At 41.0% G+C, this 20,949-nt stretch overlaps 1 protein-coding gene across 1 annotated transcript in view; it reads right to left on the reverse strand.

The window, feature by feature from the left end:
- The window catches only part of dcc (DCC netrin 1 receptor), a gene marked incomplete at its 5' end in the record, with an annotated part of 197,397 nt that overhangs the window by 69,424 nt on the left and 107,024 nt on the right, over window positions 1-20,949 (reverse strand). Inside the window, 4 exons of the mRNA XM_080047014.1 lie at window positions 2,481-2,576; window positions 4,502-4,696; window positions 6,389-6,499; window positions 10,099-10,240. Coding sequence (XP_079903140.1) covers window positions 2,481-2,576; window positions 4,502-4,696; window positions 6,389-6,499; window positions 10,099-10,240 — 544 coding nt within the window. The remainder of the gene's footprint in view (window positions 1-2,480; window positions 2,577-4,501; window positions 4,697-6,388; window positions 6,500-10,098; window positions 10,241-20,949) is intronic.

Consider the following 20,949-nt stretch of genomic DNA (forward strand, 5'->3'; position numbering starts at 1 on the left):
TGATTGGCCCTGCATCTAACTGCTGGTTTGAATCTACCTGCCAGTCAGATGCAAATTACAAAGAAAGCCTTTTTTCTTTATAAACCCAGGATGACCCTGCACCTGTATGAGTCTAAATGTGTTTTGTATCTGTGCCTCCACAAATTCTATAACGTCAGTAGGACATTGATAAATCTGTGTGCCTGCCGTCCGTTGTTCTCAATGTCTTTCTTCATCCCACGCCTCTCCCTCGCTCTCCTCCATTCTATCGCAATGGCCTCTATCTGTCTGTCATGAATTTGTTCTTTCTCTGTTCCCTTTCTACTTTCAATGAGCTTTTTTATTGAAGTCCATCAAAAGGCTCTCTCATTCTTCTGCCACCCTCCCGCTGTTACTTTATCTCTGTCGGAGATCCATATCCCACCAAAGCGCTGCTAGCTTCCTCTTTTTCTAAAATCACAATCAAAGACAAAACAAACCACCAGCTAAAAATATATCTTTTTTGAAACGTGCACTATGTAACATGTATGTAAGGTCTAAGAGTTGATTTTGAGCCCGAGCGAAGCAGCAGTAATCTCTAGCTTGTGTGATTTCTCCCTTGCATCTGTTGGTGAGTGTGTGCAAGTAGTAGTGCCAGATCATCAGCAAAATCCAGATCCTCTAGTTGTTTGGTCAGGCTCCACTGTATGCCGGTTCGGCTGTTGTTGGTTACAAGTTTCATGCAGTGCAGTCTATGCTGAGGAGGAAGAGGAAGGGTGAAAGCAAGCCACATCCCTGCCCGCACCCCAAGTCAGGACTTCAAAGGCCTTTGATGTGCATCCTTCATGGGAAAACTTAGCATTGCATACCCTGGTAAGTGTTCTTGATGCTGCTGATGAACTTTGGTGGGATGACCATTCATTTCCACAGCATCTCCAGAGCCATACTGTCTACGAAATGTTACCAAGACAGGAGAGTTCCATTCGATGGATTGTTCCATGATAATCCGGAGGGTGGTTATTTGGTCTCCATAGGATCTACTGATCCTGAAACCAGTCTGGTTTTCCCTCAGTTTCTCATCCACCATCTTCTGAAGCTTCTCCAGTATAATGCGGTTGAGCAACTTCCCTGGTGTTATAATGCTGCCATCTCTCCTATCTCACGGGACATTTTCTTCCTCCCAGGTGATTTGCATGAGAATGGTGAAGCATGCTCTTCCAGGTAACGGATTACAGTCTCATACGTGAGGGCAGACAGACAGGGTTTGGGTTGTGTACAAACTGTCTCAAGCCCAACCAATTCCTGCTGCTGTGGAGTAAAAGCTGCGACCAGGGCAAACAATTTGTACCAGCAGCAAGACAGTTCAGCAGCGCAAGACAGACACGTTTAATAAAGATTGAGAAACTGGGAAAGGACTTTACCGTTGAATTTTTTTTCTATCATCTTGGGACCATCATCCCTATCACGAGGGTTGAGGAAAAAAAACTCAGAAATGTGGCATTTCTATGGGCGTAATAAAGGATTTATGTCAGCCATGCAGGCTTGCCGGGTGAGCAGAGGAGGGCTCTGGCTGTTTAATTTATAAGATGAAACTTGGCTGGGAGTCGGATGCGTTTCATTTATCTCACTTCTACAGCCCCATAGTCTGCAAGGAAGAGCTAATGAGTCTCTATCCTTCACTCACTCACACACACACACACACACACACACACTTGCACGAACACACACACACGTGCGAAAAAGCACAAGCTCATAAACTGACATACACAGAGACGACTGTGACTGATATGTTAACAGTTGTGTCATAATGAACATTTCAGCACAGTGACTGGTTGAGTCAGATTTAGACCTAACATTTTTTGTATTTAGGTAACCGGCTATTTTAACTGCTACATTTGCTAATATAGCTACTGTTATTACTGCTAACTTTTATTGCAACTAATGCTGATAATATTAATAATAATGCTATTTTTACTGCTGTAAATATTGTACACTATACACTAACTCCTGAGTGGGCTTTACAGCCCGGTGTCTAATGGCCTACTATCATTGCTATAGCTACTGCTGCTAATACTGCTACAATACATTTAAAAGGTGGTTGCAAATCAACTTTTGCTCGTAGTAATATTTCAACTAGTGATTTTCCGTATAGTTTTTCACCTCTGATTAATGCTAATGCTAACTGCTAATTATGTTGTGACTTTAACAAATGCTGCCGGTACCAGTATTGATACTGCCATACTGATTTCACTCATGTTACTACTAATTAAAGTACAACACCATCATACTCACAGCAGTCACAGCACAATGCACTGACACAACCTTCATGTTGTGGACCGATATGTGACACCTTATTATATGGGATATATCACCCGTGTGAACACATTAGCACTGTAAACATGGCATCACTATGGTTATTATCCGTGACCTGTTGGTGTGTGTGTGTGTGTGTGTGTGTGTGTGTGTGTGTGTGTGTGTGTGTGTGTGTGTGTGTGTGTGTGTGTGGGTGTGTGTGATCGTACCTGTCAGAGAGCGAGTGACAGCGCTCTCATACAGTGGAACTCCTTCTCCGGCATTATTGAACGCCTTCAGGGAAATCACATAGTGCGAGCTCGGCTCTGAAATAGAGAGAGAGAGAGAGAGAGAGAGAGAGGCTTTTAGAATGACATTCAGCATACAGAATAATACATTATAAGATGTCCCTGTTGGGATAACTTCGCTTCTCAAAGTTTTGCTTGTGTATGCCTCAACCATACACTTTTTATTCAAGTGTTAGGTCTGATCATAATAGGTTTAAAAATAATGTAAAAGGAAGGTCATAGGCTGGTTAACTATGACTTTATTTTCAACATGCTATACCTCATACCTTCATGGTTGAATGCACTTATTGGACGTCCATACGGATAAAAGCATCAACCAAAATGAAATGTAATGGTATTTCTCATATCATCAATATCAAAACTGATAGTATACACATTTTCAAAAGTGTCGACTTATACTGGCTAGTTAACATATGTTGGAATTACATACTTCATTTAAATGAATATTTATTATTTTTGATCCTATTTTATTTATGTTTTCTCTGTTATATGTTACCCTTGTGATTGTCTTTATTGTGTATGCTCGTCGTCAATGAGGGAAACCGCAGTGTCTTTCGAGTGAAAATAAATGTTATTGATTGATTGATTGATTGATTGATTGATTGATTGACTGATTGATTGATTGATTGATAGATACAGCCAATGTGCGTGAAGTCTGGATGGCTGTGTGTGTATGAGCCTATTGTCATGCATCAGGGCTCCATGATGCTACGTGTTCTTCACATGTAGCGTCACAATCCTCACATCAGTTAAACAAACACGCCCTGCTCCCCGCTCCCCAGACGCCTAACTCACCATATGAATTAATCATAGCCATGAATTATAAATGCCGCGTACATACTATCTCGCACTCGCTCCCATGTGTGTATGCACGCTAACACAATAGCTTGGATTTCTTTCTTTCTTTTTTTCTCTCTTTTCGTTACTCTTCAATTACCAGACCTGAGACAGGATTTTTTTTCTTTTTCCGGCGTATATAAAAAATTCACTCAATCTGTTATTGTCTTGTCGGGCATGCAAATTGCTTGCGGTCACGAGGGGAGGATGCTTTCTCTCTTTTTTCAGCCTTTCACAATTGCATTTCCCCCTCAAGCTGCTTTCTTTATTAAATTCCTAAATTATTGATTATAATTAAATGAGGGATTTCGTCATCATAATGTATTAATGCAATAGGGGAGCCAGAGCGTCAATATTGGCACCTTTGTCGGCTGGATTCACTGGGGAGGAAAATATGAAATATGTGTTTGTGCTTTTGGTGAAAAAAAGAGATGAAAGATTCTGTGACAAAGACAACTTAAGAAAAACCTTGATGGAAAATATATATCTTTGATAAATCTTGCAATACTCCCACCCTCTCTCTCTGCAGGTGTCTACATAGCAGGTGTCCCACATCGCTGCCCTTTAGCAAGGCACTGTGCACATACAGTATAGCCCTCACAGCCAGGTGCCAACATGCCGGGGGATCCACTCAAACTAATAAAGAACAGTTCACATGAACTAGTTCTACCCCTTGCTGTTAAATACATTTTCAGAACTTTTTTTTTCTTTTCTTTTATGGTATTTTGAAACTTTTCGCAACCTACGGGTGTTGTTTATTTTCTGCATTAGTGTTAGATCTGATGGATGTTAGATTTGTTTTAAAGTATGTTGCAGACTCTATTGTGGATGAAGCAAGCAATAGATCAATAAATGAATGAAGAGTCAGTATTTTTTTCTGACAAAATTTAATTTTAGAACATGAATTTGGCTCTGGAAAAGAATTGAAATGTATATAAAAAGTTAAACATTTTTTTTTAAAGGGCAATCAATTCCCTTTTTTTGTCTTGGATACTTAGGGTAATTGGAAAGAACTGTATAATCTAGAACTAATTACACTATCTTTGCTTGCAGACTGTAAGCGGTTTTTTTCCTGGTCTGGTTAGCACATCTCTCTGCCTCCTCACCCAGGTTTTCGATGGAGTAGTATCTCTGCTTGCTGTCCACTCGGACCGTCTCGGCGTAGGGACTGCCCACTCCGTAGCCGATGATGTAACCCCTCACCAGGATGTTTGGGCTGAGGGGAGGAGTCCAGGACATGATGATGCTGTTGGGCAGCGGCCTCACGTGCAGGGAGCTGGGCTGGTCGGGCACCTGGCTCTCTGTCACACACACACACAGACACACAGACACACACACACACACACACACACACACACACACACACACACACACACACACACACACAATGAAACATTTACTTTAGTTTTTGTTTATTCACACGTCTTCATCTTACCATTGAGAAATAATTTCATGATAACACTTAATGGCAAAGCAGGAGCTGTGAAATAAGGAACCCCAAATAAGTTACTAAAAGCTTTTTCGGAAGGGGGCCCAATAATGTTGAACGTATAGTAGACTAAACAAGACATTCTGCACAAAAGACAACACATGGAATAAACATGACAGTTAGACACAATTCACAAAAGACACAGATACAAACGTCACTCCAAAGAAGAAGACAGCAAAATGAGGCAACAGACCTCAGTAGTCCTGTGACCTGGTTAGAGCTTGGTATTGCAAGATAATGCCTGACTGTAAAAAGAATTCTCCCTCTGAAAAAAATAATTCTGGATATCAATTAAATAATTGTCTTGAAACCATGTACTAAAAAATTGTCAAGAAAGCGTTTTATTTGACTTTTTCTGCCCTGTCCAAGGTTATTTTATATTAACATTTTAAGGTTCCTACGAGCACAAGACACGTAAGTACGCTCACCTTCCTTGTTTTCTGTAAAAAAAGTACACACTTCAAATTGCAACGTGTGCCACAGGGCAACTGTCGTAGAAATAAATAGGTTGCCATTTTTTCAATTCAGAGTCCTTCTTATAATATGTCCCCTCATCTCCCCAGGCCAACCCTATTACCAGTAGCTAGTACTTAGAACAATTGGGCTAACAGATGCTAACCCTGTTTGCTGTGTATTGTGCCCTGACAGGCCCTGACACTTTGTGTTATTCGTCAGCATCCGATTAGATCAGATCAGTGTGCTCTCTGTCCTCCGGGGGAGACACTTCATACGGCTTTATTGAGTGATAATCCATTGAAATGAGATCTGTTTCTCCCTCTGTTAACACAGTTAGCATGGATGTGTGTGTGTGTGTGTGTGTGTGTGTGTGTGTGTGTGTGTGTGTGTTTGTGTGTTTTATCACAACATCTTGCTGCTGACCACAACATCCTCTCCTCATCCACTTCAGCCTGAGGTCAGCTTTTTCTAATCATTCTGCTAACAATTATCAGTGAACCAAGAAACCGCTAGAACAGCTTGTTGGTTGTTTCTTTTCTTTTTACATCACTCAATTCATTCATTTCTCTTTCTTTCTCTCTTTGTCGTTTGTTGTCCTGTCATTGTGTGTTAACAGCAACTTTGGGGAGAATGCAATTATTCGTTTTTTCTTATGCTTTGATATCATTCTGTATAGTCTTTTCTTTCCTTGTCTGGTCCACCTGCCCCTCCTCCTCCATACATCCCCATCCCCCACCTGCTGCCTCTCTCTCTCTCCCTCTATCTCTCCCCCTCTCCCCACTGAGGCTGCCTCCCTCAATCTAACCCTCTCAGCTCTTAACTGGTTAAATATTTATGGGTGTACTGGGACAGTGGTGGTATTTACATCCTGTTGTGGTACAAATTGCTGCTATCACTCTCACTCACTCACTCACACACACACACACACACACACACACACACACACACACACACACACACACACACACACACACACACACACACACACACACACACACACACACACACACACACACACACACACACACACACACACACGTGTTCTTACCATCCAGGTCATTCTCTGGCGTCTCAGCTGTGTACCAGTCACTGGCTGGACCGGTTCCATTGGCTGTCATGGCTGCTACCTGGAAACTGTACTGACTGCCCTTCTCCAGACCTAAAGAGAGAGAGAGAGAGACACACACACAGAGAGAGAGAGAGCATGACTTTTAACTGAAAGTTTCTACCTTGATAGATATGTGTGAACTCTACAGTTATTCCCAAGCTGCTATACATATTACTTAGGTTAACAACAGGCAAACACATTGATATATTTTACTATTCAATTTTGAGACCTGTGTCACTTTCACATAAAATGTCTTCTTTCATACCAGTATAAACAAAAAGGTCCCAAATGCACATTTAGGTTTTTATCTGACTAAATCTTAAACGTTTGCGACTGTAGGCTTTATTTTTCTTATACAATGATCTTGAAGGACCTTTATCTCAACATTAGTTATGATCATCCCTAGCACTATTCTGAAGGTTATTGCAGAAGGATTTGTTCATGTAATGTTAATTGTCTAATGCAGGGGTTCTCAACCTTCTGCAAGCTGGGCCCCCCCAAAGCTGGGTCATCGCAGTTGGGCCCCCCCACCGACCCTGACAACCCCCCCCCCCCCCCCACACACACACACACACACACACACCACCCTACACAGATAGATAGATAGATAGATAGATAGATAGATAGATAGATAGATAGATAGATAGATAGATAGATAGATAGATAGATAGATAGATAGATAGATAGATAGATAGATAGATAGATAATCTATTATTGTTATTATCACAAGGGCTAGGCCAGTGGCGCACCTTTGAGTTGAACATTGGGTTTAGGGTTGGGGTCCGGACATTTCTTATATTTTAACGTTAAATTCTGGTGCACTTTAAAAGCTAATTATGAGATTGTATCAATGAGACACTGAGGAAATGTTTTTTTTTTAAAATCTCCTTAGAAGAGAAGAAAATAGTAGCCTAAATAGAACATACACAGAATAAATTCTACAATAGGTATACCTGTTATGAAAAAGCTTCACAAAACAAAGTCTATGATCAATGGGAAACACTGCTGTCTGACAACCCAGTTCAGAGAATGTTTCAACTATTGAGTCTTGGATTTGGAAAGTGGCCAGATTTAGCTCAAAATGCTACCTGCGATTAATGTGCTGTGCAGCCTGAACGCGGAGTTGTGTGTGTCTCAGTGGCGATTCCAGGAAATTTTGACTGGGGGTGGCCAAGGTGGGCCACAGAGCTAGAGTGGGGTGGCCATCGCACCCCTGAATGAATAGCATGTGATATGCTGTACAACCAATTCAAAGATGATTTATAATCCCAAATGCCCAAATCATGTTAGTATCCATTGTAATGTTTGTCAGAAAACTAAACCCCTGAAGGGGGGTCTGGGGGCATCCCCCCCAGAAGATTTTTTTGTGTTTTTAACATGTAATCTAAGCATTCTGGTGCATTCTGGCGAAGATAATAAAGGAAAAAGTCAATATTTATTTCAGTTCAGATGAATAGTAAAATTAGCAAGACAACATAACTTACTAGCAGCCAGATGCCTAACAACTGGACAGAGGGACGGATGACCACTAGCTTTTGACCAAATATCTAAAAAAATAAACCTTTATTTATGAAATTCTGCCCTAAGAACATGTTACACTTGCTAACTACAAACTTAAATTTTTTTATTCAGATTTCAAAAATCTGCTGGGACACGTGCCCATACACATGCATGGGTGGCACGCATGTCACAAGCACACTTATGCTGTTTTCAAGACCTTTGCTGACCAGAGACCAGTTCTAGTGGCCACAGTCCTACCATTAATTCAGTACTTGAAAATTGCAAACTGATCTCATATCAGTGGATTGGAGTGTTTGTGTGATGAACTTGGCAACTACCTATCAAAAAAAGTTAAGAAAGAAAAAAATACATATCATGTCTGAACTAGGCTACATATCAGGAAAAAATTGAAAAAAAAAATTGAAAAAAAAATCAGATTTTTTTTTTTTTTTTTTCCATCCCCCTCGCGCCCCCCCGGTAGAGTGTCCGCGCCCCCCCGGTTGAGAACCACTGGTCTAATGTATGATCAATTTTCTTTGCGAAAACATAACAAAAATAAAAGAATGGTGGCTGGAATGAACACTTAAGCCATTTTTGTCATTTCTTATTATCACTATCAGTTGTGAGTCTACCGTGGAGCGTAAATTGAAGAGTAAAATTAAAGTCTTAATAAAGGTTTAATGTGCCGTTCTGTAATCTCCTGGGTAAAGAAGCTTTCTTTTATTTTATTTAATGAAAATCAGTTTGCTATTCTTAGACAGTAGAAAAAGCAGTGATTATTGCTGACAGCCAGGCTTGCAGCGAACAGATAAGTTTCAATACACACACACACACACACACACACACACACACACACACACACACACACACACCTACACACACACACACACACACACACACACACAGACAGACATAACCACCTGCCACTGGGGGAATGAATTATTGTGCACAGACAGACGGCTGAAGATAACCGTCAGTCGGAAAATAATGAAAAGAAAGATCAGTTTCATTCAAATCCCGCAAACCTTCAAATTGAAATAATAGCTGCTGGCAGTTAACCCACACACACACACACACACACACACACACACACACACACACACACACACACACACACACACACACACACACACACACACACACACACACACACACACACGCGCACACACACACACACACACACAAACACACACACACACACACACACACGAGCAGATGCAATATAGCTGCAAAACAAACAAACAAACAAACAAACGAGACACAAGCAGACAAAAATCCAGCATGTAACGCAAACAGAAACATACACTAGAATACACATCTCGAGATTGTGATTCATTTTTTTTGTCTTGGGCGTTCATGTCAGACGACTTTGTCAGCCTTAGAACGAAAGCAGATATTCAGAATCTAGGTCCTCATTTATAGTTTGCTTGAGTTTTTAAAGAGGGCTTACAGTCTCCAAGGAGTGCTTCAAATGATATAATTGACTTCTGTTTGAATAACCTTGGATGGAGTTCCAAGAAACGACTGAGCTTTCCAAGTAAAATTTGAATATGTAAATGAGTAAATGAACTGAACTTCCAAATGTGTATTTTTTTGTTTGTTGGTAAAACAGCTTTTAGCCACAGTGCCCCTGACTCCGGGAACAACCTACAACACCAAATGAAAATATCTCATGTTAACCAATTTAAACATGTTATTTTGAATCAGTCCCACTCCACCTGTAACCTGATTTAGGCTATTGTTCTGCTTCATTCATTTGATCTGAACGTTTTAATTGTTGTTCTCTCTTTGTAAGCTTGCTGTGTATTTTCATTGTATGTTGTGTATTTGTTAAAACTCAACGTCATTGAAAAAGAGGTGTCACCCCTCAACTGATCTTTCCAGGTTAAATAAAGGGAAATGAAATGAAATGGAAACAAATCATAATGAGAATATTTCATATAAAGTCAAAGTCAAAGCTAAAATTATTTCTATAGCACAATTAAAAACAACATCACTTGACCAAAATGCTGTATAAGATACAATACAAAATAACATATAAGATACATGAAAAAAAAGTTAGGAGTGTCAAAGTCTCAACTTGTGTTAGAGGCCAATGCAACAAAAGTGAGCAACATATTAAACTGTCACATCAGTCAAGCCTTACTCACCTGTGAACAGGTACCAGAAGTTGTTGGGTTCGATGGCCTCCTGGTCTCCACGGCGACCCGTCTTCCTGTACTTGATCTTGTAGGCGGTGACCACGCCATTCTGTGAGCTGCGTGGAGGCGGCTGCCATGACACTTTGATACTCTGAAAAAACACAGAGAGAACGGTTGACTGCATACTGCATATTGCACATTCGTTATAGCCTCATAGCATAAATGCCTAAATCATATTTACTCTACTCTACTTTTGCTCTACATCTACTCTATTCTACATCTACTCTACTCCAAATACTTTTCGTTAACTTAATAGCATAATTGCCTAAGTCATATTTTAAGGGTTATAGAGTAGGGTAAAGTAGATGTAGAGTAGAGTAGATGTAGAATAGAGTAGATGTAGAGTAAACATAGAGTAGAGTAAATATTACTAATTATTATTACTTATTAATTAAGCTATGAGGCTAACGATATTGTAAATATTGTTCATCACATTCAAACATTTCAATTTAATTTATCTACTTTTTCCTTCCTATTCTATTTCATATACACCGTTTTCCTTTGTACCCTTGCGCTATTTAGTATTTAGAATGCAATTAATGTAAATACTGTTTAATCTTTATCTTATTCTGCTCTTTTTTTTATTTTATTGTTCCTATTGCACCATGGGATGGGAGATAAACGCCATTTCCATTCTCATGTATGTCCTACATGTATCAGAATTGACAATAAAGTTTGACTTGACCAATAAGTGAACAACGTCTGACGAAGAACACAAAGCACGTAGAAGGTTCCCCACTCCTACACAGCTGCTCGGTAGTGTTGGTCTCTCTGTAGTTATTGTACATCATTGTGTGCGTCTGTGTAGACATTTGGTGTCTCTTTATGGTCGTCTTGCGTCCCTGTGGTCTCAGTATATGTCCGTTTTAGTGCTTGTGAATAAATTGTAATTGTTTCATGTCACCGTATTGTTGTTTTCACTTTCCTGGTTGTCATTAAAGGTTAAAAAAAGAAAAGAAAAATAACGGGGAAAATGCACACCACCTTTAAATGCAATGTATCACAAAGATATGGCTCAGCATAAATGGGCATATAGAGACACTGAAAACCACACTCCCGATGGTTAGCTTGCACTCTGCTTGGTTGCTTGCGGCTGCAATTGGTGTGTGTGTGTGTGTGTGTGTGTGTGTGTGTGTGTGTGTGTGTGTGTGTGTGTGTGTATGAGAGACAAAAACAACATAAAGAGCATGGGGGAGTGCACTACATGTAACGTGAATGCAGCATTATATTATTTAAGTGTGTGTGTGATTTCACCAAGGCGATGTGTAAAAAGGGACCATAGATCTGACCACAGATTATTGTGGAGATGCCTTTTGTTTGTTGTGTTTTTCTATTTAGGTTCAGATGAATGTGACGCTGGGCAGGTGTCTGTATTTCTTTGCTTTTATTGAATGCTTCGAGTTGATGGCTGGGGTAGTTTGAATTTCACTGCATGCTTGCTTGTGTGTGTTTGTATATAAGTCGCATATATTTCTATCTGCACGTGTACGATTGTGTACGATTGTGTAAGCGTGTGTTTGTTTGAGTGCATGCAGTTTAATTGCTTTATTTGCATGTTAACAACCCACCCCTGACACACACACACACACACACACACACACACACACACACACACACACACACACACACACACACACACACACACACACACACACACACACGCACGCACACACACACACACACAGCAGATGTTTGCTCGGCCCCCAGTGTGCTCTGCTGTGTGAGGCAGCTGCCATCAACCATTCTGCTGATGTACTCAGTGTAAGCCTATATGTATGTGTGTGTGTGTGTGTGTGTGTGTGTGTGTGTGTGTGTGTGTGTTAGGTGGGCTGCACCTTAATGAATGAAGATTAATGAATTAGGAAAGTATGTGTTCTTGCTGTCTGTGTCTCATTATGTATTATTTCCCTAATAACACCACCTGCTAGTTATGCGATATGATTGTCATTTGTGGTTTCTATAGCAAAATACTTTTTTTTTTGGATACAAATTATGACACCTGCAATTTAACCGGTGAAGGTGCTTTTAAGCCCTACTCCGACAAAAAGTCACAATTTTTTTGAAATTTGATTTATAATATGAGTTTTGTTGTCAATCCCAAACCATTGGGACCAATTCAGCACTCCTGGCAGCTTTATATACCACATACTTTAAATGAAAAAGTGCCCAACAATTTCTTCCTGTTGGAATAACTTTTGATAGAAAAAGACTGCAGTACCCAAAAGAAAGCATTAAGCCACTGAGTTGAGTGTAATGCCAAGTAGCACATTGTGGATCTGTGGTCTTTGTATGGGATTCGTCATATACATGGTTCAAGTACATACTGCATATTACATTGAGCACTTCAAAATGGTGGTCAAACTGTAACCACAGCGGGTGTTTAATAATGGTACGCCCGGCAGCAAATTGGATACCGGTATTTATTTTTCTCTGTTGCTGTGTGGTGGAATTTCACAGCAACACGGCGCAAATTTAAGTGGATTGTCATTTTTATTCCAAATCACGCACAAGCTCGGATGCAGAGGGCCACTTACACATGTAGATTGCATCGCACGCGTTTCACACATCTGCTGTGTCGGTGTCGCATTAAAACAAACACACACGCACGCAAGCACGCACGCACGCACGTACACACACACACACACACACACACACACACACACACACGCACACACACGCACACACACACACAAAGTGATACCCCCCCTGTTGTTAGCTCTGGTGTAAGTCAACGGGCCAATGAGCAAAGCTTTTTAAATATTCAGCCAATGTTACTGTGTCGGCGGCCCAGGAGGAATTCATTAACATTTAGCTGCACCTGTTCCCTGTGCTGCTCCACCATCCACTGCTAATTGATTACAGCAGAACTGATTACAGAGAGGGAGGGGGGGAGGCAGGAAGGAGGGAGGGAGGGAGGGAGAGCAAAAAGAAAAGGAACAAATTGAATAAATGTGCACGTCGGCCGAATTCCTCCATTTACTCTGTGTCTCTCTCTCTCTCTCTGTAACTCTCTTTCTCTCTCTGTATATATCTCTCTGGTACTTTCTCTCTCTTGCTCAGGGCGAGCGTCACCAGCTGTTCGCTTCATTAACTAATTAGCCTCTTTGACAGGACACGGTATGTATGTGTGTGAGGTCTCCATGGAAACCACACAGGTTCACTTCAATTCACGTTGAAACAGCTTCCAACAGAGAGACAGCCATGCGTGAAGGAGGACAGCGAGTCACCCCCAACCAGACACACACTAGGCCTCAGCAACTACAACACCAACCACTACTACCTGCCTCAACATCAGACTATTGGCGCTAGTAATAATAGCACTTTCAATTAATATTTGACCTAAACATCTACTCATAGTGTTACCATACTGTCTCCTAGAAGTCAAACTGTTGCTAATACTGTTAAAAGGCATACTAAGTGATTGTAATCCAGGACTATTTTCTCACAATCCATTCTTTGTACATACAAGCTTATGGGAAGTTTAATATTGAACTAGAAACTGCCTCCTGGAAATGATGCAATTGCCAGACGTTCAAGAACAGTGGTCATTTATTTGACCTGAGATCAGATGAACTAGATTTGTTGTTCCTGTCTCAGACCTGTAGCACATATCCAGCGTCTACTGTGTGTCTGCGTCTGACTTTTTTTTTTGGCGACCATGTTAACACACTACAGCTCCCCACAGTCAACGTCTGCAGCGACGCTCCACTTCACCTCAGGAGGTGGAGCCTATTTTAACTGATAGCTTTAACTGATTCTCCATTGACAGTCATATTGACCTCATAGCAGCTGTAGTTTCACCATTTCCTGGTGTCTCTCTTTCAAAATGGAACTTCTCACAAGTGAAAATGTGGAGAAAAAAGAAAAAAAAAAAAAGGTAATGAGGCACACGGATTACTGTCAAAACTCAGTATTAAATCATATGCATCATGAAATGACATGAAACAACTTCATATTAATGGGAATTATCTATGAAAACTCTGTGTAGAAAGACAGGGCTTTTAGAAGCAGTGCTGCAGCAGCAGCAGATGAGACGTTGCATGTGTGGCCAACAACACAGAGAGAGAGGCAGCAGTAACAGACACACTCCAGAGGAAGACGCAGGATGTGTGTTCCAGGCCGTAGTGTTAGCTGAAACCTCATTGCTCCCCATTCTCAGAGATTTTCAATTTCTATCAGTAATTGGAGGTGTGTAAGTGCTGCTTCATTTTGTCCCAGACATCTAGACCTACATTGTAGATTACTGCTTTTAAGTCGGCTGTTCACACCTGCTGCAAAGCAAAACTGAGCCACAGTGTGGTTCATTAAGCTGTTGAGTTCCATTTCTTTCACAGCGCTCACTGAGCTAAAGAGGCTCCATGGATCAATTAGGCTGTTTTTTTACCAATGTATTTTCTTTTTCCTTGTGCAAACCAGAGGAGAAGTGGCCCTCAGGCAGTACTGTAACACTGAATCATTTCACCGTTTTTTATTTATTTTTTTGTCTGAAAGAATGTCGGGCAGCGAAACTCCCTCGCTGTTTAGTATTCACATGTATTTGACATTGTAAAGCAGCAGGGCAAGCAAAATGCCATGGCCTCCTCTTTCACAGCCTTTTCAAACAGGGCTGGGTAGCTGCTGTCTGTTTTAATTTTTCCCTCAGAGGACATGGGGGAGGAGGGGGGGGAATGCATTGGAAGGGATGTTTGCAGAAAGCTGATGGAGGTAGTACTGGTTATAATAAGTAGTGATCATGGAACACAATAGCCGTGATTATCACTGAAGAAGTAAAGAGACGTCTGAGGACACTCAAGTGAAGCTAATCAGCACACCACAACACCAGCGCTTATATGACTCAACTGATAATGAAGTCTGTAGTACTTCTACTGGTGCCTCAGTAATACAATATACACGGTGCAGTAACAGTACTGCTGTAGTGCATGCTGTTACTGCAAAAGGAAAGTTTCTGGGGCGCTTCGGTGGCGTAGTGGTACCATATTGGCTCCGGCCTTCTTTGCAGTGGCCGCGGGTTCAAATCCGAACCGTGGACCTTTACTGCATGTCACCCCCCCCCCCTCTCTCTCTGTCTCCCCAGTTCAACTCTGTACTGTCTAATAAAGCTGGAAAATGCCAAAAAATTATCTTAAAAAAAAAAAAATTAAAGTTCCTACAGCCAATGATAACACACCGTACAGAACCAACTCTAGCTTTGCCTCTGATTGGGACTCCACATTACTGTCAAAAATAAAAACATGTTTGAAAACAAATTTCAAATAAAAGCTAGTATGTGCAAATCTACGATGATGCGCCCCAAGATGACCCACTATTGCGTTGGTCAACCTTCTAAACAACGCTCTTAATGCTGCATAGGCACATTGTACATGTTTGTTTCCTGGGTTTGAAACAGTAAAGTGTAGCTACGGTTATGGCTGGACTAGGCCATTTGATTGGATTGCCAAAGCACGGCAGGGGAATTCATTTATTCAAGTATTTCCAGCTGCACTACAATAGGCAGCAATATAGCCCCCCTTTCAGCCAGTGTTTAGCTTGTACCGATTGTCTTATTAACACAAATTAATGTTAATAAGCATCTATTAAGGGTATTTTTGCCTATTAACAACATTAATATAAATCGTTATTCAATTGTATCCAACGTCATGTCAATGTACTGACTGAGTAGAGCTATAGTTTGTTGTCCATAAAACAGTCTGAAACTTATCCTGGACCTGTATGTCTTGACCTTGCCTTCTACTCTTTCTCTCTTGTTCTGCATACAGGACTGCTCATCTATAAACTCCAGCACAGGTGCATTTCATTCAGCAGTGCTTTCTGTATTATTGTATTTTCCAGCTGGGCTTGGACTCTTTGTACAGCGGTTGGCAGTCTGTCCGATCGATGGATGATGGAGCTTTTGTAGAAAAAACACAACTTTTAACTGGATCTGGAATGTATTCAGTGGCTTTCTCTTTTGTTTCTGTATGCTGAGCCGCAGTGTTAGGGGCTGCATACAGAACAGCTCAGCCACCCTGTGACCTCCACTCCACACACACACACACACACACACACACACACACACACACACACACACACACACACACACACACACACACACACACAAACACACTTGACGTGGTTGCAGCTCTCACCCGGAGGACATGAACAAACAATCACAGATTGAATTCAGGGAGTGTTGACTCACCTGCCCCTGCGTGTGTGTGTGTGTGTGTGTGTGTGTGTGTGTGTGTGTGTGTGTGTGTGTGTGTGCATGCGTGCGTTGTGTTTGGCTGTGTGCATGCTAATGTCCTCTGGATAAAAGGAGCAATCACATGGAGGGCCCAGTGTCTCTATTTGCTTCACGATGCTGCAGCATGAAGTGTGTGTGTGTGTGTGTGTGTGTGTTTTAGTTTTAGAAGAGTTTTAGAACAACATATTAAAAACACTTTGTTGAGTTGTGTTTGAGCAGTTGAGTGTTACGGATTGCTGATCTGTAAAGCCAAAGCCTGTTATCCCATTATAAACTAGTGTCCAACAGAGCCATTCAAACATAGTGAAAGCTGTTGTCCCTCTCACCCTGATGGAGAGGTCTCCATAGGGCCTAGCACTACATGAAATGACGTGTGAGTTATTGGGTTTGTCAGTTTGTTCACCAAATAATTTTTTTTTTAAAAGGAGACTTTTTTAACTTATGATCAGATAAACCCAAAATTGATTTAGTGAATATATTGTTTTATTTTCATCAACAGACCACGAACAATTTGATTAATATAGATCCAATTAAAGGAACAGTAACAGTTTTTAATCTGGCTATTAGGTTTCTTAAATTTGTTTTTTTATGTATCGATGATTTTATTCGTGTTTAAATCAGGAAATTTGAGAAAATTACCTAATACAAGCAAAGCAACTGTCAAAAACCAAAGGATATTCACTCTCATCCAATCATATAAAGCCTATAAAAAAATAAATAAAATGGTAACAAGTAGTCCATCAAATCCTTTGGGAAACAACTCATTTTGAAAGCTTTTAGTTGGATTATGTGTTGATTAATTAACACATCATCTAATTGTATCAACTGTATACACATCTGTTTTTTAGATCACTTCTCTTTCAGATGTATGAGGGGGAAATGCTGACTTTCATTTGTTACCATGGTTACCAAATGATCTTGCATAATTATGTAGATCGCTTAACTGTGTAATTTCTACTGGGGATGAACCTCCTCCTTTTTTCTTCTTTATTTAGAATTGGATACATGTGATTTTAATTAGGGCTTGTGTAAACAACGCAGCGTTTTTTTTTTTTACTTAGCCTACTTTTATAGTTGTACTATAATTTCCATGGATGGCATTATAATCAGTTTTGATCCTAATGTTGTTTAGCAATCAGTGTACAGCTTGTATAACAGTTTAAATTTACTGTCCCCTCAAAATAACTCGACACACAGCCATTAATGTCTAAAGTGCTAGCAACAAAAGTGAGTACACCCCTAAGTGAAAATGTCCAAATTGGGCCCAAAGTGTCAATATTTTGTGTTGCCACCATTATTTTCCAGCACTGCCTTTACCCTCTTGGGCATGGAGTTCACCAGAGCTTCACAGGTTGCCACTGGAATCCTCTTCCACTCATTCATGACGACATCAAGGAGCTGGTGGATATTAGAGACCTTGCGTTCCTCCATCTCCCGTTTGAGGATGCCCCAAAGATGCTCAATAGGGTTTGGGTCTGGAGACATGTTTGGCCAGTCCATCACCTTTACCCTCAGCTTCTGTAGCAAGGCAGTGGTCATCTTGGAGGTGTGTTTGGGGTCGTTATCATGTTGCAGCGCTGCCCTGCGGCCCAGTTTATGAAGGGAGGGGATCATGCTCTGCTTCAGCATGTCACAGTACATGTTAGTATTCAATGAACTGTTGATCCCCAGTGCTGGCAGCACTCATGAAGCCCCAGACCATGACACTCCAACCACCATGCTTGACTATAGGCAAGACGCACTTGTCTTTGTACTCCTCACCTGGGGCCACATTTATAAAGCTTGCTGCGCACAAAAACCTTGCGTAGACAGGCAGAATGTGCGGTCAAATGTGCGGTGGCAAACCGGTGGTATTTATAAAAGAATTCTTTGCGGAGAAGTGTTCCCACCACGCCAACTTTTGACCATGCGTAGAGCTTCCGCAAGGTTTTCCTGACTCGGGGAATCAGCGACACTCAATGGCAACACCACGAAATAAAGCTCTGTCATCGGAAAAACACACACATCCTTGTGAAATGCATGGCACCCAATATATTTCATCAATTATATGTGCGTACCTATTGTTGCGAATATAGGCTACTGTTGTCTATGGCATGCAGTAATGATGTAGGTTGATTTACTCATCAAGTAGGTATATACATGTTTTGGTTTAATTTATACATTGAATCTTATAGTTCTACTCTATAATAATATCATATACGTCGGGAGGTGTGTCCCTGAGTGGCCAGCGGGAGAGCAAATAGTCTTTATTTTAGGCTGTGTGTAAAAAGTAGTTTTGTACAATGTTAAGGCCAAACATATTAATTAAAACTATATATTTTGTTAGATAAAATCATGTTATTAATTTAGCAAATTATTTTATGCATCTCTTTCCCATAACAACTAACCCTGGAAGTTTAAACTATAAACTGACGTTGTTGGAAATGTGTTGATCTCACGGAAGGGAAACAATGCTTTGGAATAGACTATAGGCTAATGCATTATTTCACTTCTCACAACACATTTTATATAAGCCTACATATAGTCCTACAGGTTGGCTAATATGTGATATTTCATACCGTACAAAGTTGGGCAAAACATCTTAACAAAGACTATAACGACTGTGCCAATCATGATATGTGAGCAGCCCGCGCGTGTGTGTTTGTGTGGCAGTTACAGGTTTCTACGCACACCTTTATAAATGAGGCCCCTGGTTGCCACCCCACACTTTTAACACCATCTGAAACAAATAAATGTATCTTGGTCTCATCAGACCACAGGACATGGTTGCAGTAATCCATGTCCGTAGTCTGCTTGTCTTCAGCAAACTTTTTGTGGGGTTTCTTGTGCATCATCTTTAGAAGAGGCTTCCTTCTGGGACAACAGCCATGCAGACCAGTATGATGCAGATTGCGGCGTATGGTCTGAGCACTGACAGGTTGACCCCCCACCCTTTCAAGCCCTTCAGCAATGCTGGCAGCACTCATACGTCTATTTTCCAAAGCCAACCTCTGGGTATGACGCTGAGCACATGCACTCAACCTTCGTAAACTGGGTTGCAGGGCAGTACTGCAACATGCTAACGACCCCAAACACACCTCCAAGACGACCACTGCCTTGTTACAGACGCTGAGGGTAAAGGTGATGGACTGGCCAAACATGTCATAAAAATAATGGTGGCAACACAAAATATTGACACTTTGGGCCCACTTTGGACATTTTCACTTAGGGGTGTACTCACTTTTGTTGCCAGCAGTTTAGACATTAATGGCTGTGTGTCGAGTTATTTTGAGGAGACAGTAAATTTACACTGTTTTACAAGCTGTACACTGACTACTTTACATTGTATCAAAGTGTCATTTATTCAGTGGGGCGTACTCACTTTTGTGAGATACTGTATATATATATATATATATATATATATATATATATATATATATATATATATATATATATATATATATATATATAATACAGGATGTTCTGTTTTGTCCTTGTATTTTACACGTTGCACTGATGTGAAATTAACTTGGAGACTGGAGAGAAAGCGATTTGAATTCATTTAATCTATTTTAAGCAATAGAACATTTCTTCAGTGTCTCAGCGGTCAACATGTTGGGACTCCTTATACACATGTCTCAATGTTTTCCCGTTTAGCTCACCAAACCAGAAAGACAAACAGGTCAGAGAACAGTCATGTCCCGGCTGCTGCCTCTATCAGTCTTCAATACAGTGCACTTGACAATTCTTTAAAAAATCATCTCCAAATCACTTTAATGGCAGTGAAATGACACTTATATGAGCAGGAAGAACCCATGAATATGTACTTGAGAGTAAAAATGTGTGTGTGTAGGTGTGTGTGTGTGTGTGTGTGTGTGTGTGTGTGTGTGTGTGTGTGTGTGTGTGTGTGTGTTTGACAAATGTGCCAAAAGGAAAGGATGAATTATGCACAGACTCTCGTCGGAAGGGACATTAAGTGAGAGTTTTCATAATGGACTCTGTAAAAAGCTAATTTCCCGTCCCCCACAAGTCAAATGAAGACTTCCCCGCTGAGCCCTGCTGGGAAGCCTTCACTAACTCCTCTTTAATTAATGTTTAAATGAGCCTGGAGGTCCTGACTCATCGGGAGGTTAACTCGCTCTAACAGGGAACATTTCCAAAAGCTATATTCGCAAAGGAGTGCGAGCTATAAAGTTTGTAGTGTAGCCGGAATCCACCACTCCTGATCTGGACTTTGAAAGGCCACACACACACACACACACACACACACACACACACACACACACACACACACACACACACACACACACACACACACACACACACACACACACACACACACACACACACACACACACACACACACACACACACACACACACACACACACACACACACACACACACACACACACACAAACAAACACACACACACACACACACACACACACACACACACACACACACACACACACACACACACACACACACACACACACACACAGTGACTCGACGTGGCTGGACCCACTGGAGAACTTGGGGTAAAATATAAATCCCATAGAGTGACAAACTCTGCAAACCCTGGCTGTGTAATCAACC

This window comes from Ammodytes marinus (genome assembly GCF_949987685.1).
Source record: "Ammodytes marinus genome assembly, chromosome: 18".
In the NCBI taxonomy this organism is placed as follows: Eukaryota; Metazoa; Chordata; class Actinopteri; order Uranoscopiformes; family Ammodytidae; genus Ammodytes; species Ammodytes marinus.